The sequence below is a fragment of the Oreochromis niloticus genome, linkage group LG8 (assembly GCF_001858045.2).
Source record: "Oreochromis niloticus isolate F11D_XX linkage group LG8, O_niloticus_UMD_NMBU, whole genome shotgun sequence".
Taxonomy (NCBI): Eukaryota; Metazoa; Chordata; class Actinopteri; order Cichliformes; family Cichlidae; genus Oreochromis; species Oreochromis niloticus.
The window spans coordinates 4,877,645-4,905,344 of NC_031973.2; the positions used below are offsets into that span (position 1 = coordinate 4,877,645).

At 40.6% G+C, this 27,700-nt stretch overlaps 1 protein-coding gene across 1 annotated transcript; it reads left to right on the forward strand.

Moving 5' to 3' along the window:
- Nucleotides 1-1,028: 1,028 nt before the first annotated feature.
- On the forward strand, nucleotides 1,029-25,823 carry LOC100698148 (inhibitor of nuclear factor kappa-B kinase subunit alpha). Its single transcript, XM_005453731.4, has 23 exons — nucleotides 1,029-1,046; nucleotides 1,208-1,344; nucleotides 1,767-1,886; nucleotides 2,045-2,139; nucleotides 4,584-4,701; nucleotides 5,426-5,495; nucleotides 5,583-5,671; nucleotides 6,307-6,396; nucleotides 7,667-7,791; nucleotides 8,021-8,128; nucleotides 8,331-8,466; nucleotides 10,278-10,472; nucleotides 11,290-11,392; nucleotides 11,503-11,626; nucleotides 13,285-13,436; nucleotides 13,530-13,591; nucleotides 14,038-14,147; nucleotides 17,445-17,494; nucleotides 17,608-17,713; nucleotides 18,502-18,649; nucleotides 19,180-19,316; nucleotides 21,060-21,159; nucleotides 22,844-25,823. Exons 3-23 carry the CDS (start codon nucleotides 1,782-1,784, stop codon nucleotides 22,907-22,909), a joined length of 2,289 nt encoding a protein of 762 aa, XP_005453788.1. The 5' UTR covers nucleotides 1,029-1,046; nucleotides 1,208-1,344; nucleotides 1,767-1,781; the 3' UTR covers nucleotides 22,910-25,823.
- Nucleotides 25,824-27,700: the final 1,877 nt, after the last annotated feature.

The following is a 27,700-nucleotide window of genomic DNA, read 5'->3' on the forward strand; positions in this document are numbered from 1 at the left end:
TATAAAAATTTGCTCCACCTTGACCAGCTACAGTATTAAAAGGCAGCCTACATGTTAATATATGAGTATGAATGACCCATTAATATAATATAGCACTAAAACAGGTGATTCTTTTGCATAATGAGTAGATTTTATGTTGATGTACTTTTTATCTTACATTATGGTATTAGCTCCATCGGTGGTGTGCAGAAGGAGCTGATTATCCTGTTATCAGCTAAAATGTACTGTTTTTTGCCTCTATTAACACATCTCTTGGGAGAAATGGCTGAAAAATCTAGCCAGTTGCCATCTTTTATTAACAGTCTATGCAAACCCATCTTTTCACAGTGGTTCAGGTGTTATTGAAATCAACTGATCACAAAATACACATTTGGGGCTCTTGGGGGAGTTGCCATTTTGGTCCCAGTTCCACTCCAATGCACAAGATTCAAATTAATGTTTTAATTCTGCAGCTGAGGAATCTGAGTGTCCTCCGCTTACTCACCAAGCAGATTAGGTCTGGCCCAGTGACATACACAAAAACAAAAAACAAAAAATAAAGAAAACCACCCTTCATGTGTGGTCCAAAGAACGGCTGGTAGAATAAGATCGGTCACACAGCCACAGCTGGACCTGACTGGGTTTATGTCATGTTTTAGTTCTGGAACCAGGTGAAAGCCTCATAAAGCAACTGTCTCACTTACAGCTGGAATATTGATTAAATCACAATGTCTGTCCATCTAACTTTGATTGGTTGTATATTCTTACCAGACATCTTTCTAGTGCTAAAAACATAACTCAGAGATTTTGGTCACAGATAAATTTGAGATCAGACTAATGAACACGTAGCACATGTATCAGTAGTCAGCTAATATAACTGGAAGAATGACCAATATGGCAGTATTATTTTAAAAGTAATTTCACAAGCACTCCACTGTAGGCTTCCGCAAAATCTGCCAATCAGAAGAAAGTGGGCATTAATGGGGCGGGCTTTAAGAACCAGGAGCTGTTCGGGAAGATGCTGGACAGGGGGAGCTGCATAGCAGACTCTGGGGCAGTATAAATATGTAATTTGTTTAACTATGAATCAACAAAACCCTATTGGACCCCAGAATAAAAACACACGACTTAAAATAAACACAAAAATGCCGCTTTTAAACAGTCTTGACAATGTTTTGAACGCAGTGGGCGTTGTGTTTTTTGAACGCACCCTCGTTTCATTTTCAAGAGACACAGCCGGGCTTTCTGGTGACGTTTATGTGGGGAAGTCCAGTGTCGCGGTGCTGCGTTGACCTGAAAACAAGACACACTCCAGTTACACCTTTCTACTGCACACGGCTCATGACACTTCCATAGAGACCACAGGTAAGTGTCAAAAAGCGCCGAGAAGCCTTCATTTTCTAACGCAAGGAAGCTAATAACCGGCTCCGTCTATTTCCTAGTAGGGCTACCGTTGGCTGGCTGGCTAAGCTGTTAGCTAGCTGCTTGTTTGTTGTCAAATATGAAAAACAAATGTGTATCTTGTTGTCTGGTATATTGAGTTGGGTATGTCTTGTCTATGAGTAGGCAGACCACTTGTGTCACACTGCCACAAAACGTCAGTGGTAGCATTTTTCCTGCTCTATCATCGAGCTGACATTAGCCTAGCAGCCGTTCAGTATGTAGCCCTGCCCCTGTGTTTGATAGGTTTATGTGATAATCCAAACAGCGCAGTCACTTAATAAACTGAAAGGGTCTGCTGTGTTTCTGTCGCGTGACTCAAATATAATTCCCACACTCCGGTACAGGCTGCGTTAACAACAATGGAGAGACCTCCCTTCAGGCAGAACCAGGACTTCGGAGACTGGGAACTGAAAGAGAGGCTGGGCATGGGAGGCTTTGCCCATGTTTACCTCTACCAGCATATGGTGAGTGTCCAGTTAGGAGAGCTCCTGACCCTATACGTAACTTAGGAAAGGAGGATATGGGTGTTGGAAATTGAAATGGCCTGTTTTGAAGTACTCACCACCTGCTTTTGCTTGTCTGTATTTGTATAATAATGGGATGTCTGCTGTCTGTTTTGCAGCAAACACATGAAAAACTGGCTATAAAAATGTGTCGCCTGGAGCTTACACCAAGGAATAAAGACAGATGGAGCAGGGAGATCCAGATCATGAAAAAGTTTGTATTTATTTTTTGTTATTTTCCTTCCTTAGTGGCTTTTATTTAAATGTGTCACATCTGTATGTAACGCTTCTTAGTGTCACAAAAGTGACAAAGAGGTGCCATTTGAATCAAGTTCAGCTTTCTTGTTACCTGACTTGACAAAACCTGAAACCCCAGTCAGAGATAATAAAGATCGCTGGCTACTAAAGTCAGATGTTGTTAGATGAGTGTGGGATAAAGATCTAAAAAAGAATACTAAAAATAAAGTGGCAAAAGGCATCACTGGTTGTGCAAATAGGACAAGAGAGAAGTTAATATACGTTACCCCAGTTGTGGATAAATGGCACCACTCCCAAGAGGCCAAGGGAATAAACCCTGGCAGAAAATGGGGTCTTGGCCCTCCTGCATCCTGGTGTATCTCCAGTTGTTCTGACTATGTCCTACACTGGATCCAGGTGGGCTCATCCGAGACAGTGAGGCGCTCACATCCTTACTTGATTCCAAATCACATGCAAATCATGACTACCAAGCCTGATCTGTGAAGTGTCTGCAAGAGCCTTTCTTTACGCACATAGAAGACTTTTTGACCCTCACTGTAGCTGATGGATAAAAAACATATTTATTTTTATCACTCTGTAGATGCTGACTTTTATTTCTAATGTGCACTTTAGCTCTTGGAAGGTTAAAAAAACATTATTGCATACTGAGGGTGTTCATGACTGTCACGGCTGTTGTGGAAATCACTTTCTTTTGTATCAACATTAAAGTAAAATAGACTAATCTGTGTTCTTGAATTGTAAAACAGACAAGCAGATGAGTATAAAGCATAAAAACATATTTATGCATATCCTGCATCATCAAATAAATACATGCTATCTTTTCAGTGGTGTCAATAAAGTACAGCTCAGCAAGTCGCATACTAATACTCTTAAATTAATCTGTATCACACCCATCATATTGAAAATTGGAAAATCTGTGAAAATGTGGTACTGTAAGCTAATTTTTAAACCGAAACGCAAGGGTATATGTTCAGCTTATAACCATAGTGAGCATTATTACCATGGTGATCTAACCAGGTAAAAAGAGAGCCAGCTTTGCGACAGTGAACACAACACACCTCGCTAACCTATTGGACTCATTTTTTAGTCTGGCCTCCAGATCAGGTTATGCTCAAAGGTTTGGTTTATTATTCACTTTAAGCACCACATTTTGTCTGATTCATGTAATTGCAGTACGCTCCAAGTGTGATACAGATTCTCTGCTGGGGATTACCTTTTGGATATGAAACCTGCTAAGCTGGTTTTCGTTAACACTGCAGGATGAAGGTGTGCAGTATTTACAGCAGCTCAAGCTGTGCATCAAAGGAATTTAAATGTATTGTGTTGTTGATGTAGCCTGATCCTCATTTGCTTCCAAGTCTGTTTTACACTGAAGGAATTACAGCTAACAAAGCAAAAGACAGGATTAGAATAGAGTACATCAAAGGGACAGCTCAGGTTGAGCAGTTTGAAGACAAAGTTAGAGAGGTGAGGCTGAGATGGATTGGACATGTGCAGAGGAGGGATAGTGGATATATTGGAAGAAAGGATGGTGAAGGTGGAGCTGCCAGGCAGGAGGAAAAGAGCAAGACCACAGGAGTTTATGGATGTATTGAAGGAAGACGTGCAGACGGTTGGTGTGAGGAAAAAGATGAAAGGGATAGTTTTAGATAGAGACAGATGATCCGCTGTGTCGATCCCTAATGGGAGCAGCCGAAAGAAGAAGAGTGCCGATTGAAAAATTAATAAGTCTGCTTTTAGGATATTTATTACCAAGAATATTAAATCATTAGAGATGTCTGCTTTGATCTGGCAACACACAAAAGTGATTCAACCCTCATCTGACATCTCCCTGGTGATAATGTGCTTATATTAGTCTAACTAATCTGTAGCTAGCCACAAGGTAGTGCATCATTATTTATGTATGTGTTTGTTTAGATCCATCAGAACATACTCTGTCATCCTCTGTTTCACAGATACCTGGACGTTAAGCTTTAATGTAAACCTGGGAGAAAAGCCCCACTGATCATTTTACTGGAGCTGAAAGTATTTAGACTGTTTTCTAACTCTCAGTGAACTCACTGTGTGATTGATTTTGGGAGCTGAAGGAAGTTTTACACGAGGAAATGGTGAATGACGTTAGACTTAACAAGCAGACAGCATGCCACAATGTGTGAACAGATAAAATGAAGTGTGTACTGGTGCTTTCTTTCCTTGTTCCTTGTTGTGGGCCTTCTGAGAATTCTGGCTTTATACAGTGTGATCTTCTTCACAGTTATTGGTAGTTATTAATCAATTTGTGTATCCCACAGGCTTGCAGATGCAATAAAGAGTTGCACTGTTATGCAGACACTGGATGACTGTGCAGAAGTCTGTCTGGATGTCTTTAAAAAGTAATGTGGTTCCATCTCTTTCACTCAGGTTAAATCATATCAATATCGTGACAGCTCAGGAGGTCCCAGAGGAAGTGGAGCCCATAGCCTTAAATGATCTTCCACTGCTGGCCATGGAGTACTGCTCCAGAGGAGACCTGAGGAAGGTGAGGCGGGGTTCATTCAGATGGGATTGATATTATTTGGAGAGTTTAGAAATCAGAAAGAATATGCAGCAGACTTTGCCTGAGAGCTGTAATATTTTCTGTCCAGTGATAGTTTTGTGGGCAGTCATGGTGACAATGAACAAGATTTTAATAGGAAATTCAGCGTGCTTTCTGTGGCTCCAGTGTGACGAAATGTGAATAAATTCAGACTAAAAATAAGGATCAGAAGACTTTATCAGTATGTGGATTAAAGTCACTGACCAGGGTCATATTTCACTAGCCCCACCCACAACTCAAAATATCATTAAAAAAATATTTAAAGATAATGAAGGCAGCAGATTAATGAGAAGCAGTGAGCAAGACCAGAGCCTGGCACCTATGAAAGAGGATGATAAACAGGTGTGTGAGGCAGGTAGTGTTTGGAGTGTGGTCCTGCTCCTGAAATATAGAAACCACTACACACAGTGAGCAGTATATAGAAGGTAATATATGGAGTGATAGTGTGAAGTCAGCTCATGTTATCTGTATAGCACCTTTCAACAAGATTATTTAAAGTGAGTTATATAAGATGTACATTTCATTAAGTACATGCATATTGATAAATAGAAGATGAAAATAAGGACATCATATCAGACTTCTTAATTTCAGGAAATTTCTCACCCTTTGGTCACATGTTCTAAAAAATACCGCAGCTCTGATAGGATTTCTTTCTCCTGATTTACAGGTGCTGAGCAAACCTGAAAACTGCTGCGGTCTGAAAGAAAGTGAAGTGCTTTCATTACTTAATGATGTTGGTATGTGCATTGTTTGGCTTTTTCATTCAGACATTTCTTCTTTTAACATGTGTCATTGGCTTTGATTAACTCTGACTTCTGCTCCAGGATCCGGTATCCAGTATCTCCATGAAAACAAGATCATACACAGAGATCTTAAACCGGAAAACATTGTGCTACAAGACATCAATGGGAAGGTAAACCAGCTACTCTTCCCTTTTTTTTTGTCTGATCTGGTTGACTACTTCTGCTTTCGGCTGCTCCCTTTAAGAGTCCCCACAGAAGATCTGCCTCCGTATCATCTCTAGCATCTTCTCCTGTCACACCAACCCTCTACATGTCCTCCTCCACCACATCCATGAATCTTCTCTGAGGTCTTCCTCTTTTCCTCTTGCCTGGCAGTTCCATCTTCAGGATCCTTTATCTAGTATATCTAGTATCCCTTGTCAGCCTTGCCTCTCAAACTCTGAGCTGTCCTCTGATGTACTCATTTCTAATCCTGTCTATCCTGGTCGCTCTTAACATCTTCGCCTCGCCCTCCTGTCTTTTTGTCAGTGTCACAGTCTTGAAACATCACAGCAGGTCCCACTACCATCTTGTAAACAAACCCTCCCTGACACTCGTCTCCACCCACTCCACCCTGCCTGCACTCTCTTCTTCACCTCTCTTATGCACTGTGTGTTTTTCTTGGATGGTTGACCCCAGGTATTTAAACTCTACCTTCACTATCTTTGCTCCTTGCATGTCCACCTTTAGACCTGTCTCCCTCTCATTCACAGCCCACTGTTTGACTGCTCGCCTTAAATAATCTTTTTTTTTTTGTATTCTGCAGTTGGTTCACAAGATTATCGACTTGGGCTATGCTAAAGACCTGGACCAGGGGAGTCTGTGCACTTCATTCGTTGGCACACTTCAGTACCTGGTAAACACTTACAGCAAGCATTTATTTATCCTCAGATAGTGGATGTTATGTGCTATGTGTTATAATAATTATAGATTTTAATTCCTTGACTTTACTTTCTGCCTTTTACAGAAATGATTGAACAGGGTCATTCTGAAAAATCAATCTGTGGCTCCCACCTCACCTCTTTATAGTCAGCTTGATTTCTATAATAACGTCAGTATATTGATCTCGAGACACTAGCTCTATAATTTAGGCCCTTTGATTTGCTGAAAGGATTGTGAAAAACCTTTTTAGGACCAAAAGTTTTTTAATAAATTAAAAACGTGAACACCCGTATTGTTTTTCCAGCTCATAGCCACGGGCTACATTCAGGAGTGTTAAGTAATTGAATAGGACTATATCAGAAAATTATCTTGCCTTAGAAGACGAGCCTGGTATCACAATGTGAGTGAGAAAGCAGACCTGTCATATGATGTAACTTGTTGACCAACCACATGGTGATATAACCCTTAAGAATTACATTTTCTCCGGTTAACTATCAGAAAACATAACAAACATCCAGGGTAGCAATGCTCGCCTCTCATCTGTGTCATAAACATCGAATTGGTGCAGTTTTCTTACAGAAATTATGATATATCTCATAATACCAATGCTCAAAGGTGGCTATGAAAAAAATATTGTGTTGAAGAAAAACAATATTGTGGCATTTAGATTGTGACACTCGGATCAGATGTTAACCTGATGTTGTGGCAGTTTCTTTATTTTATTTGAATTTTATTTGAATTTTTAAAGCTTGTTTTTTCCCTCTCTGAAAATGATGTCATGAAGGCTCAAAAAATAAAAACTAATAAAAATGGTAACATTTCAACCCACCCCTACGTACAAAGTCAGCCTATAACTGTCTTTGTATGTATACGTATAAAAAAAATATATATATTGAGGGTGTAAATATAAAAGATACACTTTGGATGGCTTCATTAAATACATAAAAATGACTATATTAATATATATAAAAAAAAAAATTAGCCAATTTGCAGGTTCTGTAAAAGTGTTCCCTGGGCTCCACTACAGTTTACCTGGATGAGTGGGTGACCCACGGCTGCTGCAGGGCTGTGGGTCCACCATTGAGATCATTTCCTGTGTGTCATTCCTGTCCACACTTTTCCTACTTTCCTGTCTACTCTTTACTGTCACATAAAGGATGGAAATGCCAAATAAGTCTTTAAAAGAGATCACTTGGTGTTTTGTGAAAAGATGAAACACTGTTGTTTTTTTTTCCTCTCTCCAGGCACCTGAGCTCTTTGAGAATAAACCGTACACTGTGACTGTGGACTATTGGAGCTTCGGAACAATGATCTTTGAGTGCAGTTGTGGTTTCCGTCCATTCCTACACAACCTGCAACCTGTGCAGTGGTGAGTTGATCCTAGTCTGTGTCACTAATGTATGAACTACTGGAAATTAGATGAGTCAGATGTCTGAGTAGAGTATGCAGGAGCCCAGCTCTGTTCTCACGTCAGATTTTATTTTACATCACATATTTGTGCTTTAATTCAACTGAGGTACATTGAGAACTGTGTCTTCTAAGGCCTTCTAGTACTTTGTATTGAATTTGATATTGATCCTTTCTGATCTTGTCTTCAGGGCCAGCAAAGTGAGGAATAAAGGTCCAAAAGACATCATGGCAGTAGAAGAACTAAACGGAGAAGTCAGGTTCTCCACACATCTCCCCTATCCCAACAATCTCAGCAGGTCAGCTGAAATCATTTTAACTGAAACATTTACTTATTTTATTGAGGTGTTTGTCTCCTGTGAGGATAAATTAGTTTCTTCATGGTGTTGTTCTATAGTAATTAATATGGAACGCAAAATAGCCCAGAGCATGTGAACTGTGGTTGTTGCTAATTACCCTCCCTGAAGATCTGTTTTAAATGTTTTAACCGGTGTTGTACAGGACGCTGTTGGAGCCGATGGAGGCGCTGCTTCAGCTGATGTTAAAGTGGGATCCAGTGCACAGAGGAGGCCAAGTGAACCATGAAACCAAGAAACCCCTCTGCTTTGAACTCCTTGAGCAGATACTGAGCATGAAGGTGAGGCACTGGAAGAGCTGGTTTTCATCAGGGCTCTTCAGTCAGTAATTTGCAATGACACGCAGTGCTCTAGAATTTTTCAGTGTTTTACTTTTCTCATCTTAAAATTGAAAAGACAAGAAATACAAAAGCTGCCACCGAAGCTTTCACTACTTTTAGGCTTTTTACTGCTAATCTCACTGAAACGACGGTAGCGTTTGTATGTTTGGTGGGCCGCTCTGAAAGAAACTTTACACCATTATTGTCGCTCATACAGGAATTATTGTCATTTTAAGATTTATTATAAATCTAAATTCTTTTGATTGTTATGCTCTCTGTTTCCATTTGTTCCACACGTCACATTCAACATGGGTCACCTGTACGTAACTTAACGGTCACCACCCACACGGCAGGTTTTTGCAGTTTACACAAACACAGGTAGAATCCAAAGTGACATGTTAAGGAGGCCTAAACATGCTAAGAGATACGCAGCGTTTTTTTTTTGTTGTTTTTTTTTAAATTGTCACATTTTTTTCTGTTTTGCTAGTATCAAAAATAATTTTTAAACTAAACAAGATTGATTATTGGTGATGTTGCAAATGCAGCAAAAACAGATTATAGTTATAAAAGTATTAGTCATGTTCAAAGGTTAATTAGTAATTCGAATATGTGTTATAGGTCTGTACAGATTTGTGGTGATAAATGTTGATAGTAAAGGTTGTAAACTTGTGATGTAAGTATTTAGACCCATACTTGAGGACTCGGGTCGTCTTGGGATTAACTCTGTGCCCACCTTTTTTTAAGGGAGTTTGGTTTGGAAACTGCTTTGAGCTGGTGTCTTGTTAGAAATATTGAAATAGAAACCTTAATTGTTTGTTTGTTTTTGTTTTTGTTTTTTTTTAGCCAACGGGGAAATGTTTGTTTTGTTTTTGTTTTTCTGAGCTCAGGATTACCCATATTTTTATATACCCATCCTTTGCTTTGTCCTACTTAGTGTCTAAATTCCTCTAATAGGGAAAAACCTGATGCTACCATCCTGTTTGACTTAGGGACAGTATTGATGAGGTGATACAGAGTCTGTACAGTGTCCTTCACACACATCATTATAAACTGGGCAGATAGGTAAACCAGACCAGAGGATTTCACTTGTTCTGGTTTCCTTCTCGCTACTCTATTATAAATGCCTGATTACTGAAGGGCTGCTTCTTCACAAAGGAGCTCCAGGCCTCATTCACAGTGACCACTGCGTTCTTGTTCAGTTTGGTTTTGCAACAAAATCTCAAATGTTTGGTTTCAGTGCTGTGGAGATTTTATATTCTTCCCCATATCTGACACAATCCTGTAATCCCACCTCATTTAAAAGCATCTTCTCTGTGCCATAAGAGAGGCCAAGAGACTCAGTGGAGTAATGTTGTCAAAACACAAGCACACACATGTATTTTACTGTTTGTGTAGCAATTCTCCAAATCCATGTTTTGGTTTCTTTTGTCTTCTTGTGGGAAAGAAGTGTAAGTGTGTGGGGATGAGTGAGGGTTCTTAATAAGAATTCTTGTATTTCCAGTTTATGCTACACATTAGAGCTTTCACCAAACATAACATTTAACAACCTCTTTATAAAAATGAACTGGCTGGCCTCGGCTGTCAGCGCCCCTCCCCATCTGCCAGTTTTTAGTAATAAATTAATTCCAGCTCTGTGGTGAGGCAGCAGTTAATCAATATTAAGAATGATTAGATTCTTGCAGCCCTCTGCTGGTCCATGTACTGCCACATACTGCAGAAAATGATAGATCACTAAGTAGTTTAGTTTATACTGACGGGTTTTCTGTTTTCAGGTGGTCCACATCCTGAACATGACCACAGCGCAGGTCCACTCCTTCCAGCTGACTCCAGACGAGAGTCTCCACAGTCTGCAGAAGCGCATCGAAGCTGAGACCAAGATTGAGGTGGTGAACCAGGAGCTGCTCCAGGAGACGGGAGTGTCGCTGGACCCCAGGAAGCCCGCCGCACAGTGTGTCCTGGATGGAGTGGTGCGTTGATTTAACCACTGTTTAGATGAATGAAAGGATTTTAAATCTTAAATCACACATAATAATGTACAATGACTTATTTTTAAAATACTCATACATAACAGCTTTGAGTTTTTCAATGAATTAAAAAATCATCATATTTATCTTGTGATCCAAGGAGCTAAAGGTGCAGCTTATTGGCAATGCTCCTCACTGATTGGTGTCCCTCACCATGCTGTCTTTATATTTTCTGATACATCCATTGCATATTGGCCTGATCCTGTCTCTTCTACATCGGGTGTCAGTGACAAAGGGCTGTGTTGTCCATCTGTTCACTTAATTTTATATAGCTGTGTTTTATCTGTGCACACACAGCAGTGCCAGTGGTAGAGGGTCGATACCGGTAAACTGAAGGTATTTCAGGCCTGTGACACCAGTGGCTTTGCCAACGGTGTCACAGCAACATGAATATATAAATATCACATGATGTAGTCTTGAATCACTGTGGGGTTTGTTTACATCAATATATGACACCCATAAGTGTCTGCTTCAGTGCCTGTAAACAGCCGTAAATCAGTTCGATCTGTCACAAATCACAGGGCTGAAAATCTTGTTTGTTTGTTTTACCCATACACTACTCTGTTCTGTTACCTGTCTAAAAAAGGGAAAAAATGACCTGTGCGCTATGTTTTGCATAGCATATACAACATCAATCTACATCTATCAATATCATGACTCATTTCCCTCTAACTGCATCTATGCTGAGAGACTTGAAATCACTCTCTTGAGTTGTAAAAAGACTAATTGGGATCTTTGTAATGGTTTTCCTCCTGTGTAGAGAGGATGGGACAGCTACATTGTCTACCTGTTTGATAAGAGCATCACCAAGTACACCGGCCCCTTCAGTGCCAGACGTCTCCCTGAGAAAGTCAACACCATTGGTGAGTTCATATGAAGTGACTCCAGTTTCTGAAATGAAAAGGACTGTTACATGACAGCGTTGGCTCTCTTCTGCTCTCTATAAAAACTTTCATGGTTTTTATTTTCCCAGTGCAAGATGCCAAGACGCAGCTGCCTTTGGTGGTGATGAAGAAGGTGTGGGGTGAAGCTGTGAGCTACATCTGTGGCCTGAAAGACGACTACAGCAGACTTTTCCAGGGGCAGAGAGCTGCCATGTGAGTCACATAACAATCATGTGTGATGTGCTTTAGCCCAGATCATGGTTTACAATGTGAATCCATGACAAGATTAAGAAATAACATCAGCTTTATGCGTCTGTGCTATTTAAATATTAAACGGTGTAAGTTGAGCTTTTTCATTAAGAGTGTTTTATGTCACATCCCAGCAGCGTACAACCAGATGTTGTTGTTTTGGTGAAGAATAGTTATTGTCAAACACAGAAATAAAACGACCGATATTAGTTTCATATCAAGTTAATAATATTAGTTTTTCTTTTCTAAGGAGGAGATGATACTCAGTGTTTGCTACGGATGAAAAGACACCATGCTTCATTGCTTTACTATCCCACGTGCCAGCATCAGTAGCTCTGTTTATATTAGACTTTAATTTTAGTTCATCATTTTAAACAATTATGTTCAGCACGAGCCAGAACGAAGAACTGAAAGTGGTAAAAGGCTACTGTGGGTGAACGTGTAAATGGACCATTAATGGTTGCATCCAGATTCCTTTTACTCTACCATAATCCACTTCTGTTCGTGCTTTGTGAGGTATTGGTTGACTTTTGGTTCCTTGTTTCTCTCAATGTGGCTACAATGTTGGTTTTTCAATGCACTCGAGCCTACTGCCGTTTGGGCCACATGTTGCTCCCGTCTGCCAGTGGCTGCCCTCGAAACATGGGCCGTACGGTCAAAATTATGGTTTGAACTTCACCTCAACCTCCTCTTTGCTTTTTATGAGTTTTAAAAAAAAAAATTAAATTCAAATTATGGAGTCCCAAGAAATCTCCTATAAAAAGATATTTTTGTGGACTAAATTATGAAATAATCCTGATTAATAATCAGGATTAATCAAAATAATCCAGATTATGATTTCTGCTCTTATCCAGCAGCCCACTTACACAGGCTTTAGATACCTGCATTATTTTCTGAGTGTGGATAAAGTGTAGAAATGGAGCAGGAAAGATTAGCTTCCTGGTGACTCATGTGTACAAAGGCCTACTGTTATTAGGCTGACGACATTGTTTTGAAATGTGACACACCAACATTTATGAAAGAAAGTGATAAGGCCCTGGGCCCAGAGTTTCAGTAGGGTGGATCACTTAAAACGGGTTCAAAACTGAAACTGGTTCTCAATTCTGTTTATGCTATTTAAATCATTTCTCTTTGTTACGGTCACGACTTCTGCTTAGTAGCTAGGAATCCCAGTGTCTCCTTATTTATCTGCAAGTTTTTGTAAACAAAAAAAAAATAATTTAATGGTTTTAGTTATTGCATTTGTTGGTCCAGGTTGTATTATTTGTACCTCGAAGCCTTAAATTTGAGCCCTGAAGAAACCCATCTAAACATTTTCTGTAAACTTTATTCCAACATTTAACTGTTGGCTGAATATTTAGCGCAATGATTTAGTTTTGAGCTGAATATAGTTGTAGTGTAGTACACGCCCTTCAGCTCTGCTTATTTTCCAGTGTAATTCTTCCAGAGCGCAGGCCTAGTTTGAATTCAACTTTCTGCTGTGTTGCTTCTCACACTCTGGTCCTTGTGACTGTTATCCCTCTGGAAGCTTTAGCTGTGGCTGGAATGTCAGTCTGTCTTCTTCAGTCCTCCGCCTTCCTCTTCAAGCTTTCTGACTTTACCATCTCCCCTTTCCCCTCAAGGTTGAGCCTCCTCCGCTACAACACCAACCTGACCAGGTGTAAAAACAGCATGTTCGGCTTCTCGCAGCAGCTCAAAGCTAAGCTGGATTTCTTCAAGAGTAGCATCCAATATGACTTGGAAAAATACAGCGATCAGATGCACTATGGCATATGTGAGTGTTTGCTGGCAGCTGTTTGCTCTTTGTTTCAGTAAACATGTTTTTTGAGGTGCTCGGTGAGCTCAGATTTGTCTGATTTGTCCAAAGCCTCAGAAAAGATGCTGAAAGCCTGGCAGGAGAACGAAGAAAGAGCTGCAGCTTTTGCTCAGGTAACTCATCTTTTAAAAATAAGATACAGACTGGTAGTTGCTAACCAGCTAGTCCAGGCCCTTTCATGTTTTTTGTTTTTTCCTACTGGTTTACTCCAGTGGGTTTACCAGGTTGCTCTCATCTTGGACTGCAGCTGGTGAGAGTAGTTCTTCTTCTGGTTTCAAGATCACTTCTTAGGTGATCACCTGGCCTACGGTGAGGGCTGCAGACCAGAACAAGGACTAGCTTCGCCTACTGTAGTCCAAGACAGTGGAATTGATGTTCATCTGCAGGATCACAGTCACTGAGGAGGCTCAGTTCAAAGCACTTTGCTAATGAAAACATTTGCCTGAATAAATGTATTAAATTCAATTTAATAAAGCACACGTGTAGGAATCACTGTGATGTTTACCAGTGCAAAGGCTTCCTATAGCAGCCTTTGGTTGATCCATTGTTTGTCCTGCAGGTGGCAGAGGTGAGCCATTTGGATGATGAGATCATGGCTCTGCACTCTGAGATAGTAGAACTACAGAGGAGCCCATATGCCCGACGCCAAGGAGACAAGATGGAGCAGCTGTGAGTATTAAAAGGGTTTAACCTGAGATCATTTAATCTGTAGACATTTATGAAGAGCCATCTAAATCCCACATTTCCCCTAATTTAAAAGACATAAATAACAGTCACTTGTTGGCCTTTGATTCTTTTTGGTTGGTTTACATAATGGAGTCTGCAGATGATTTTGACACTTTTTGGTTGTCTGTAGACTGATGCAACAGATTTCCCTGCTTCACCTGAGAAAATGACCGGACGGTGCCAAAAACAATTATACATCATGAATACATTTACGTGCACACTAAATATTTCAAATATGACACATGCTTTGACCGTATACTGATGTACTTTGAATGTTTGCAACAACTGTAAACAGTCCACTCAGTCACCAGTTTGTAAGGATGGTTGTGTGGTGTGTATAAATGTCATGATGGAGAATTTTTCCAGGTTTCCAGCTCTGTTTGGACGAACAAACAAATGGATAACATTGAGGGGAGAAAAAACCTTCCCTCATGACTAAGAGGTTGAGATCGCAACAAATAAATGTGGGACAAAGAGGACAATTGTGTGAAAGAATATGGGACATATTACTAATGCTGAAAGGCATCTAACACGTGAAGGACAAATATGTTTTATTTCAGTGTGATGCTTCCAATTGCCTTACCACAGTTATCATAAAGGAAACTGACATCTATATTTAATTATACAGAAATCTTCATATTTGTATGTGTTCTCCTTTTTAACCCAGTAACTTTTTTAATGTGTTTACTCAGATTGTTTTGTCTCTAAAAATCCTCCATCAACTGACACGTTTGTTTCTGAGCTTATAACTGACGACATAACTGACAAAAAAGGAGGAAAAAACAAAAAGTCTGCATACGTTCATTACCTTTATCTAGGTAGTGGAAGTTTCCCGGTCTTTGTCATTGCGGCAACTGTTTCCTTTTATTAGTTTTATTTAGTTTTAGGAAGTTTTGGTCATTCCACAGAAGTTTGTGTAAAGCTTGTGACTTTATACTAGCTTGGAATTTCCTCATAGGCAGCAAAAGACAGTGACATGTTAATCTGCACGAGCCGCATGATGACAGTATTTCCTAACGGCAATGTATTAAAAGTCAGACTCCTTACAGGCAAATTTGTACATCTCCGTTAAATCTGTACTGTAGGTACTTTGTAACCATACACCATTCTGAAGTCCTGTGCTATAACTTACACTGTAACAATATGTTGTAACCATATGTTGCATCTCTAAAGAGAGAAAATGCACAGCTACATGCAGAGATGCTAATGGATCACCTTACAAAGACTGTAGCGATTCAAAGCAGTATAAATTAAAGTTTTGACTTGAGATGTCTGTCTAAGTTCTCAGTCATCACTGTGGTAATCTAAGGACTTCTTTCATTTCTTCTTTAAATAAATCCAGTCGCTTTTCTTTCCAAGCTCCTTGGACTTTAGAGTTTCAGAGCCGGTCATAGTTTGCAGCTTTATCTCAGTAAAAAGGCTGTGCTGCTCCACAATCTACACCAAAGTCCAGTTAAAGAAAACACTAATAAACTTGGACTGTGGAGGGAAAGCATGCAGGCACAGGGAAAATGTGCAAACGCCACTTAAAAAGGCAAGAAGCTGACCAGGAAGTTTGAGTCACGAACCTTATTGCTGTGAGGCAACTTTAGACCACTAACCACGCCACCATGATGCTGGCAGATTTTTGTCAGTGAAAAAGTTCATTTACTTTGAGATCTTGAGAACACACGCAGAGAAAAGGTCCAGCAAACAGTTCGATGTTGACTGACCACCAGCTGGCGGACGTTTCTCTACGGTTGGAAAAATGGCTCCAAAATAAAAGCTTTGCTGATGCCAAGACGCTAAGCTTGACACATCAAAATTTATAAAGATGAGGTCGGGGGCAGAGAGGCAGTGTTTAAAATTGGCTTAAAAGGTTTTATTTATACTAAATATAAACAAATAAATAAATTAAAACATGTTAACCCGGAGGTAACGTCATCATTTCAGCCATGTTCAGCCAAACATAAAGTGAAATTTATGCAGGACTACAAAGTCTGTACCAAAGTTAATGAGAATACATGCCAGGTGATGTGAATGGAGGCAAATCCCCATCCACAACTCAAATATCCACTTCATGCTGTGTCATCAAAGCCTGCCAGCTCAGAATCTCTCACAGAGTGGACTCTCCTGACTCACTGGGAATAAGCATGAAGTCCTAGGATTTCATTTATTTTCCTCCAGGCCCTCATTTTCTTTTCCTTCTGTACATGAGTGTAAAAGTGTCTGTAGATTCTCCGGACGCCATTGCTGATAATAAACGGAGGCCAAGCTTGTTGGCTCCGTTTGTGGACAGACGTCTTATTCGACTTTATTTGTAGATAGAATCAGGGAAAAGGAAAGAGGAGATTGGTTTGGAGAAAAGTGAGTGAAATTATTGCGTTTTGTGGTAACTGCTGAAAATATGTGACTGTAACTTGATTCCAGCCGTTGGTTGTACTCCTCCTTGTTCTCCTGTCGACTGTGGGAAGGAAATATTTGTGTGTTTTGAACACATTTGGTCTGAACGCACGTTAGGAAGTACCAGATGCAGTAACGAGCCCCAGCTGAACTCTAACTGGGGTCATTGCAGTTATGTGCAGCTGTGCACGGTGAAAGCCTAAAGTGCCTCTTCTTTAAAAAATGCGTTTTGACCGGGTTAGGCTTGGCTCTGTGGGAAAGTTTCTGATCCTGGTGTCGACTGTTGACAGTAGAGACATAATGATGGGCTCGGTGCTCTTCCTCTTTTTAGTGACATAGCTGCTAAAGACTCTGTTCACCACAGCCTCTCTCCTCCTTCAGTAAATGACACAGCAGAAACCCCCCATTTAGGCCAGACCTTCTTAACATATCACCAAGTTAATGAAGAAACATAATCGCAGTGACAATAAGGGATGTGACTGAAGTTTCATACAGATTAATGAGGTGCTGAAGTGCTGGTGTAACCTCCCCTGGATGTGTCTCGCTTCAGTCCACAGGGACAAGACTTTGCTCTACATTTCAGTCGATCAAACTAGTTTGCTCTTGGGTAAAAGTTTACTTCTTTTGTAAATCCTGTGAATTGCTGTCACGTCATGCACTGGATTGAAAGCGTGCCACTTTAAATTACAAACCGTCCTCGGTGCTGCTGTGAAAGTTCTGACCAGTGCCTGTTTTCAACACATATGGAGAGGATACCAGTGGTGTTTCTAAACATGCAGCTTCAGACAGCAATCTGATTATGAGCTTAGCTTCAGAATTCAAAGAACATTTTAATGTGATGAAATAATTTCTTTGCAGGGAAGAAAAGGCAATCGAGCTGTACAGGCAACTGAAAATGAAATGCAAAGGTAAGAAACATGTTATTTCATTTAATGGATTATTTAAAACTCTGAAATCAGAAGAGAAGTGAATCCATTCTTTAAACTGAGGTGTTTTGAACTTTTTTTTTCTCTTTGGTTAGTACCTGACTCTGATGTGAGCTGCGACAGCTCTGAGATGGTGAAGGCCATCATCCAGACAGTCCAGAACCAAGACAAGGTCCTCAAAGATCTGTTCACACACCTCAGGTAAGAGTCCACCCATGCTCGACAGTTTGATTTCACCCAGAGTTTTACACCTCTGATTACTGTTAATTATCCGTGGTCTCATACACTTTTCTTTTTACTTAAGTGCCACAGTACTAGTAATGCATATTTATATTTCCACACAAAGTACTTTTTTTTCCTCTCTCGAGGAACTTATATGTTCTCTCAGGGCAGGTTAATGCTGAATCCACAGGTACAGAAAGATGTTTCCACTCTCGTCTCCATCCACATGAAAATGCAAATAACAGTATCAAGTGCCGCCAAAGCAAAAGGTGACACTATAACCCAAATTCATAGATTAATGTTGACCAGTCAGAAGCCTGCAAACAACACCAACAGTGCACACCTTTGATATTGCAAGAAAAGTCTTCATGTTCCTCGTCCACAAGTAAGCACAGAAATGGAGATTCTGGAAATCTTGACCCTGGAAGGAGTTTATCTAAAGTTCAGTAATGTGAAATAATGTTTATGTGTAGATGAAAATCCTGTTTATGTGAGGACATGGCCTAGATTAACCCGCTGATTTATAAAGACGTGACGGCTCTTAAACACATAAAACGTCTGCTGGTGTTTAGGAAAGTTTAAGCTGCAGACTTTGAATTTTCAGTTACTCCCTCCCTGCTGAGGAGGAAACTTTTGGAGCATAAATTACTCCAGAACTGGAATTCATCCCTGGTGTGGGGTCTACACTGAGTCTGTCTAAAGGGTCATAGTGACTGTGGAAAACATCATTTATGTTGTATTTTCCCTGATTTGTCTCACCCCAACAGTAAAATCCTGATCAGCAAACAGAAGATTATTGACTTGTTTCCCCGAATTGACAAAACTCTGGAGAGCATCAAGGACGCTGACAACACCGTGATGCAGATGCAGATCAAGAGACAGAGGGAGTTCTGGCACTTACTCAAGATCGCTTGCGTGAGTAAATCTACATCAGTCATTAGGAGACCGGTCTACTTTTTCCAAGTTTGTGACTTTATTTATCTTTGAAATGTAGTGCGGGGCATGATGCAAAGAAGTGGGGGAAGTTGTGTAACTGCTAGACTAAAACTACTTATGTACAACTAAGAATAAAATGTCATCAGCTTTTCTCTGATTCTACAGAATATCAGAAGTTTTGTCTGATCAGCATCCAGCTCAGATAAATTTAGTTTACTGATGTATAAGAAAAGAAAAAAGGAAGTCTTCTAATTGCTGGAGCTGGATCTTGGTAATATCCTGGAATAGGTTAAGTTCACTTATTCATTTTCTGATTCCCTTTTCTGCAGCTGTCAGACCCAGTGGTGGTGAGCTTTGTTGTTGTTTCTGTGATCTCCTCAGACTCAGCTGCTATAAAGTAACAAGCACAGAGTGAGCGGTAGGGTGTGCCGCCTGCATTCCTGCTGTAGGAGAGGGGCGGCGTGTTTTTTACTGCTGCCTGTACCGGTGTGTTTCTGTCTCTCCTTCAGGCTCAGAACTCGTCACGGAGCTCGATAGCAGCCAGTCCCGAGTCGTCCAACCTGCTGCAGGTTTCTCAGTGGTCCCAGTCGGCACAGCCAGTCAGCTCCCCACACCCCCTCACCTCCCTACCAGGGCCAAATGACAGGTAACGTCCACTCAGCCGTGTAGGGACTGGGGTCAGCTCTACAAGCGAGATGTTCACACTCCTTTAACATAGAATTCAGCAGAAGCACCTTCAGCATTGATAACAGCTGGTAGTTTGTTTCACTTGGTGCCAAATTACTAAGGAAGTGTCGACACGGTGAGGTACCTGTTTGTGAATGTGGATGCGTATGTGTGAATAAAAAACAGCTTAGTAATTTCCTGTTCATATACAGGAAATCTCATATCAAACAAAAGACTTCACAGACATCGTCCTCTCTCGACAAATGGTCATGATTTGACTCACTCAGCCAAATTGTTCAGTGGTCTGACGGGCTGATTGTTGAGCCACAGCTGGACTCGGTCGGTCTCAAACTGAGAAGAGAACGATACAAACAGCTTTGTTCCAGTAGCTATTAATCATATCTTTCATTTCCTACATGATGTTGGTATATTTTCCTCATTATGTCTCATATTGTTGTCTGATTTTTTTTTTTTTTTTTTAAACTGCATTTGAGGATGGATGACTCACTAAGTGCAGATCAAATCTGCCCATGGGTACAGCTAAAGTAACCTGAAGCTGACCAGCTGTGGTGCTGGAGCTCGAATCAATGCAGTCGATCAGATCGACATGTCCAAAGTGTGAATCCTTCCTAACTGGTGCATCAACTCTTTGTTGATGTACCAGAGAGACTGAAGCTTTATTCAGTCTCTGTTACCAGTTGCTGACTGGTTGGGGTCATGGTTGTTTCAGGTCTTTAAGTTTATGAACTGTTTATTGGATCATCTTGGCACTTATTTGGCACACCAGGCCATTTTGAAGCATTGAAAAAGCTCTAAAAACGCAACACCCTGCTCAACCCTAAAGTTTGTGACTAGCTGTGCAATGCAACAGAAGATTCCCAGGAATTAAGACACCACAGGCAATCCTTGTTGCTGTCATAAGTTTGTCACAGTTCCAGGAATGACTCATGTGTCATGAAATCCCTCCATCCTTTTTTTTCCTTCTGCTTTTAAGAAGTTTGGGCTTGTTGGCAGCTGACTAAGCATGTATTCCTGCCAGAGGTCCTTTTCCCCAGCAACATTTTCCAACTCCACCTGGGGGGATCCTGAGTTATTCCTAGGTCTACCTTTATTAGACGTTCAACCCTGAGGTCTCCACCCAGCTGGCTTTTCCCCGAAAATCTTCAAAGAAAGATGAGGAGTGATTCAAATCACCCACATGACTCAAAAAACAGAGCTGCAGCACCTGCCAGACCTGGGAGGAGAGCTCACCAGCAGGGAGCTGTACAAGCTGGACTCCAGGCAAAAACTGGACTTTGTTTTTAGGACCTGGAATATATATTAATGCACAATAATTCATTCATAACAGTTTTATTTCTGTGAAGCATTAAAAAAGACGCATGCCTGAGGAAGATCTGTGAATTGGAGCATTGCATTTGGAAAAATGCTTTTCAGAATGCTCGTAGTTGGTCCTTTTTTTTTCTTCATTTTTCTAAATATTATTTCAGCCTGTTCTGTTCATTACTCTTCCAGCCTTTGTGTTAGCTAGGCTGTTAGTATAATAATAACTGTGCACATGACTGAAGCGTGAACATACTGCCATATATATAGTTTGTAGGTCAGTGCTTTGTGTTTTCCCCGTGGGCGTTCTTCTTTCTGTTGCAAGATAGTAAACACATTGTGCATATGAAGGAGGTGTCATGTGACTGAATTGTGTCTTACAAGCTGTGTGCATTTCTTTCAGTGATGCTGCCCCACGACTCCTGCAGGAGAACCAGAAGTACCTCAGTCAGCTGACCAGCCTGATGCAGGAAGCTGCTGACGAACAGGCCAAAAGCATAGTGGTGAGTTTGCTGCTTTTTATCTGCTGCTTTAAAGCTTGTTTGTTATTGCAGAGGGCTGCATTTAAATCAGCCATAAAGTCTTAATTTATTTTTATTTTCCCTTTGGGAAACTAGCCGCACTAGGCGCCTCCTATCTGCATCTGTGAAGGACCTGAGGCCTGTCAGCTTGTCTTTAATCTCATTTAAGAGGACAGGACAGGACCTCGCTGTTCTTTTTTTGTCTTATCATGAAGGAAGGAATTTTTATTTTATTTTTTTAAGCTTGCAGATGTGATAAGAAAACAGAATCACACAGTGTGTTCAGTTTCCTGTATATTATATAGTAATGTTTATTAGAGTGATTGATAAAAATTATACATTTAGAATTATATTTTTATCAGTTATTAAAGACGATGACAAGCTAACACTTTATAATAATCACCACTTAAAAACAAATCATAGTTAAATTGATAGTTATTTAAACATTAGGGATGCTGTTAATCATATTTATTCATGTCTTCATTATTTAGTTATATATTGAGTTATCCTAGCTGATAATCAATTGACGCTGTTCTCATTACCAAATACTGCTGTTCATTCAAACCCATAATGCTTGATTTATACTCTTAAATTTGACATTTGACTCCCAGAAATTTGATCAATACTTTATTAACATACAAAAGTCACTTTTGTTCCACGTTCATCATAAACAGCTCAGTTTGAGTAGATCATGCCCACCAGGTGTTTTTCCATTCTTCACAGGTCTTCACGTCACACCAGGAGCATTTGGAAGCAGGGGTTTTTTATTTTGAAATTCTCTCTGTAGTTTCTCTATGCATCTTGACAGATCTGAGGTTATTTTCAGTGATGCAGTACAGAACGCTGCTTCTGAAACGCACCGCAGTGCATCAGGTGGAAGCCGGTCATGGTCATGAATGCGTGCAGTGAGCCGTTAACGGGGTCACTCTAAACAGCGCTCTGTACAAAGTACTGCAAGTTATGCTTCAGGTTTCCTTTAGCATCAGTTCCATGAAACACATGTAACGTTTATAGTCAGACTGGTCTCACGCCTAACCGTGGGAACGACGGGCGCCGCTGGGTCACATTTCAGCTCTGACGCAGGCGCTGAAACTGATCCTGCCAATTTTAACTAATGTGCTGCCGCGTGTTTCAGAAACACTCCAGTGGCAGCTTCTCAACAGAAGTTCAATAGAGCAGGTCACACAAAGAAAAGCTTTTCAAAATAAAAGACCTCACTCTAAAATGCTCCAGGTGTGATCTGAAGCCCTGCGACAAATGGGGCAGAGCACAGCCCACATGGTGCATCTCTCTTTAAAGTTGCAACTTCCATCTTATGTTAGCAGTGATTTTTTTTTTACCATTATAGTAAAGTTTTATTCAAGACTGACTTTACAATAACCATCTACAAAATGTTAGACCATTAATTGTTGACAAATATTAGATTTTTAATTATAATAATATTTAACTGTGAACTAAGGTGGGTCAGCTATCAGTTTACATTTTATTAATGATGATTATTATGAAGCATTACCAAAAACTTTAGATAAGAAGCCCTCTGTAAAACGAGACTTCTGCGACACGTCCAAAACTTATTAAAAACTCAGAAATTAAGATATATTTGCACTTCAGCACATTACATATTCTTGGTTGTCTTTTACTAACGCTTCCATTTCCATCTTTCAAGGACCAAGACTGGAGCTGGACCAAATACGAAACTTTAACAACAAAACTAAAAAAGCGAAATTCGTAAAGTCCGCCCTCCACCCCCTGCCTGAGTAACACTAAGGACTGTGAGCTGATAACGCGGCTGAGTGGCGTCTAACAGTACAGTAGTACAGTTGTACATGGACTCGGGATTTTCTCGTGGAAACGACTTTCCTGCTCATCTTTAAAGAAAAAAAAAAGCTGAGTTCACACATGCTCAGCGGCGTGCGTCTCCTCCCATCGTCTCACATGGTGGAAAGTTTGATTATTGAGCTTGTTTTTTAAGACAAACAATGAAGCTGTCTCTCTCTCTCTCTCTCTCTCTCTCTCTCTCTTCTTTTCTTTATGCTGCACAATATTCATCACACTTTGGTTTTTACTATCACTGCAAAAATCGAGCAAACTATAGCACCACATTTGAGGGCTTGAGATGGGTCAGTCAGGTGGGAGAGCGTTCGACGGGAACTTGTTTGACCCCGTGGCATAAAAGGGAAACGCAGGAAGGTGTCGGGGGTCGCTGGAAGGCGGGTGTGGGGAGGAAATAAGAATCAAGCAAAGAGCACTTTGATACTCCCATGTGTCCTCTCTGTGAAGAGGTGAAACGTTCCCAGCTGCCAAAAATGTCGCAGAATTTAAAGCGAGCAGAAACTGTCAGCGTCGGTTTGATTGATTTACTAGAAACGTTTGAGGGCGCGTGTTGAATTCTCTGTATGTACGTTTTCAAAATACAATTGTTACAGGCAGAAAACCCGTGGCTGGCCATTATGTTGATATGTGTATACTGTATGTGTGTCTTTTTAACCGTCATGGATGTAAGGCAGGGTTTTCTCGTCTCGTTCGAGTGCAAATAATGTACGCTAAATTCATAGTCGTGCAGAGCTGAAACGATTAGTCCGTAGTTTCCATAGAAATCTGAGTAATTCTGTAATCAATTCTGCATCAAGACGAGCAGGTGGTGGGACTCGTGCTCAGACCGTGCCGTAAAACCACTGCAGAAGAAGAGGATGGGGTTAAGAGACCAGAGCGCCGCAGGGCGGAGGCAGATTTAATGGGACGGTGAAAGATGGCGAAGCTTGCTTTGTGCTGCACACATGAGCTGCTCCAGAGGAAGTTCTTTTCAGATTAAAATGTAAGTCTAAAAGTGCCATGTTTCCCAAGAGCAATTTATGCATATGAGTAAAGTTGGCATGGTAACCTTTGCACTTTTAGTTGCTGTTGCAGAAAATAAATTGCATATTCTTGGTGATTAAAAATAACAGGATTTACATTTGGCAGTGACAGTGAACACGTTTAATTTTCTGCAAATGCCTCGTGATGCCCGTCTGAGAGTTTAGGTTTTCTCAAGTCGGCGACCACAAAGAAAGTCTGTTGATCTTGATCTCTGCAGTGAAAGCTCGGTTAATAAAAACATGAAAAATCTTTTTCACTGCAGATCTGATATCTTTGTCTCCTTATCAAGGCTGAAAACAAATATTTCATGCAAATCACGATTTATTGGGTAATTCTGATCATCTTCTTTTCATCTTATTTTTATGGATCTGAAAGATCTGAAAGTCTGAAACGTTGTTGGAGTATTTTTGACAGGTTAAAGTCAAATTAAATGTGGAATGTTTCTGATCTCTCTGAGATGATAACGTATCTTTTTCTTTATCAAATACGGCCAAAAAGAAAACCATCTCAAATGTCTGTGCAGTTTTTGAACATTTTTATATTCAGACTTTTCGTTGAGAGAAATTTAAAGGATTCTCAACTTTTTCTGAAATCAGAGAGAAATGAGTGATAGTCAGTGATAACAAATGTGCCATCCGCCGGAGTCTGCCATTCAAAAAATGAGGAAATGTAAAACAAATGAGTAATCTTACCCTCTTATTCGGCTCAGGCTTGCAGGGAGTGAGTGTGGGAATCATTTCCTCTATTTTTAAATAATTGCATGTGTAAAGCTCAAGCCTTCACTGAGTCACACGGCACACCTCAACACGTTTATCAGTTGCAAGAAAACAGGATCCAGGTTCAATTTTATTTCATTAGCCGTCGGCTCAGTGGGATAGTCTGATGCTCTGCGTCCCACCACTCGGACGCACTCCGCAGTTTGAAAACCAAAAGGTAAAACTGGTGTAAAAAGATCCAGAGCTGCTCTTACTGTCATTCGTTCCTGTAGGAGGTCACGACTGAAGTTACTGACAGTGAGAAAATTACATTTGTAGCCTTTCAATGATAACAAGTGTATCATCTCCTGGAGTCTGTCATTCAAGAAATGAGCAAATAAAAACAAATCGGATGCATTTAGTTTGTTTCGATTGTCTGCAAGTGTCAAACTTGGCTCCAGCTCGAGTTTTCCCCTCATTAATGATCAATCTGTCAAAAATTCGGTTTTTTGTCCTTATTATTGTTTTAAAAGCCCAGAATTGATTCATCAATGGTTGAGAGTAAAGCAGTGATTATTATAATGTTACACAGTATATTGATGGTGCTGAAGATACGCTTCCTGTTTCTCCGGTTTCTCAGATCTCAGTAACAGGAAGCCGAGAACGTCTCGGGTTAATTTGCTTGAAAAACAAATAAAGACTAGCCGGCTAATCGTTTCAGCTCTCACCACAAACACGAGTCGTTTCTCTCTGACATCCCATAATGACAGGAATGCAACAACGTTGGTGCGACACGGTCTGGTTTCCTCTAATCTGAGCGATCGAACCCGTGAGCGATGGGTCGAATGTGCTGTACGGTCGTGTTTCTTTGGGCCAGAGAGAGAAATGAGCTTTCTTGTATTTATGAAGTTAAAGTGCAATGGCTAAAATAATATTTTTCTTCTTTTTGTTTTGTATTTAAAAATAACTCCGTTTGTTTTCTTTCCATTTAAGTTTTGTTTCCGTCTGCTGGTTTAAGTATGTTCACTTTTTAGAAATTTAATTGTATGAAGATCAAATGTTTACCTGGAAATAAAATAAATCACTTTGGCACGATTCCTGTGTCGATGCTTCTGCTTTCAGTTACTCAGTGAGGAAAAGCTGGAGCCCGGCCAAGCACTTGATTGCGGGCTGGACCCAACATAACAAGAAGGTTGTTATTTCCATCTGCGATAGTTTATATTTGTTTGGGTTTGTCTCAGCTCCTCTGCCTCGCACTCTTGCAGAGGTTTATAATTTCATCCAATTTGTGGTTTAATCTGATCAATTCAGTTCAACTTTATAGCGCCAAATCACAACAGCACTCCTCTCAAGACACTTTGAGCAGCCAACCTCTTCAACTGAGCCAAGACACGATTCGCTTAACCGCCCCCTGAATACATCACGCAGCGGTCACAGCAGTGAAACGGGCTGGATTTTGGGAATCCGATGAGCTCGTCCACAGTGGAGCTACGATGAGTACACCTTGATAGGAGGAGAAAGACTAAAGTGCATCTGTGATGACAGACGTGACGCACTGATTAAATCAGAAGCATGATGCAGGTGGTCCCAAACTGTAGGCAGGCTTAAACTCATCAGCTCTAGAAATATTAAAAAGGTGAATATAGAATTTATGAGAATGCCTTTTTCCTCTGAGGGCTTTAGCTGCCAGACTTAGGATCTTCAGTTGATTAGTTTTGTGTTCAGTTGTATTATTGTGTTTTTGTTTTTGCATGTACAGATTTAATTTCCTGCTCATTTCTTTCCTTTTTTTGTACTGCTGGGATTCTTCTGGTGGTCCCCGCTGACGTAGCAGCGTCCGTATTATTTGCTTTTTGTAACCACGGACTGAAAATGCTTCCCAGATGTGCTGCTCAGCGAGGAGGAGGGCGGATCGTATTTGTTTGTGCTGAAACTTGAGTCTTTAGTCACAGTAATCATAGTCATAGTGGGTCATTGGCTGTGACACTGTGACAGCATGTAGCTCACTAATTGTAATGTTGTGCTTTTACGTTTAAGCTGAGTAATTTGTCCTCAGATTTGACTCATCAAGAGTTGAGCTGTTTTTTTTTTACTGCTGTCCATGTCTTTAATTGCAGCATCACAAATAAAAGGAAGGAAAAGTCCTGACAGGACTTCCTGTACGCATTAGTGTTCTCTCGGTGTTTCTCAGGACTTCATAACAAACAAGCTTAATGCAAACAGTTTGATTGCACTCGGTGCTGTCACCTCTCTGTAATCGTGACTCAATAGAAGACGGGGGTTTTTTGGTCGGTATCAATACAGGGGAAGTTGGTATCATTCGAGATAATTTGACTCGGGTATTCAAGAATTTTATCTGAGTCTTTTAAGAGTGAGTCAGTGCAGATTATCATCTTCTTCACTCTTCTTCTCATGACCTGGTTTAAGTGTTTCTGGCTCAGCATCGACTGTTTTAGCACACGTCAGGAAGTGATTTGTCAGAAGTGTTACAAGCACGAAAAGTCATCCCAGGTCACTGCTGTCGGCCTCCGGATAGGCTTAGATTACAATCTTATCTCTGCACACTGAAACGTTTAGGACTAATACGCTGTTATTAGTAATATTCTGTTATTTTACCCTGAGTTTAAAATAGTTACAGCCAGGAAACTTAAAACGTGCTTTGGGAGACCACACGGAGGTCACTCTGAAGTCTGTTACCCTAGAAAGTCTTGTGGTTTTGTCCTGCAAAAAGAGCTCAAAGCAGAGTAAACACAAGGCTGGCTGCAGGGTTGAGTCGACGCCCCGATCTCTTTGAAGAGAGGCTTGTCATCGCGTATCATCTCGTGCAGAATGCGCTCATTAAATGGGCAGCAAGCACAGGCGAAACTTTCTGCTGCCAAACAAGCCACGCTCATTGTTAACTCGTTTTATTAGCCGTGAATCAGAGTGAATCAGACGAGCTCTCGGAGAGAAACACCACCAGCACCCGCCCC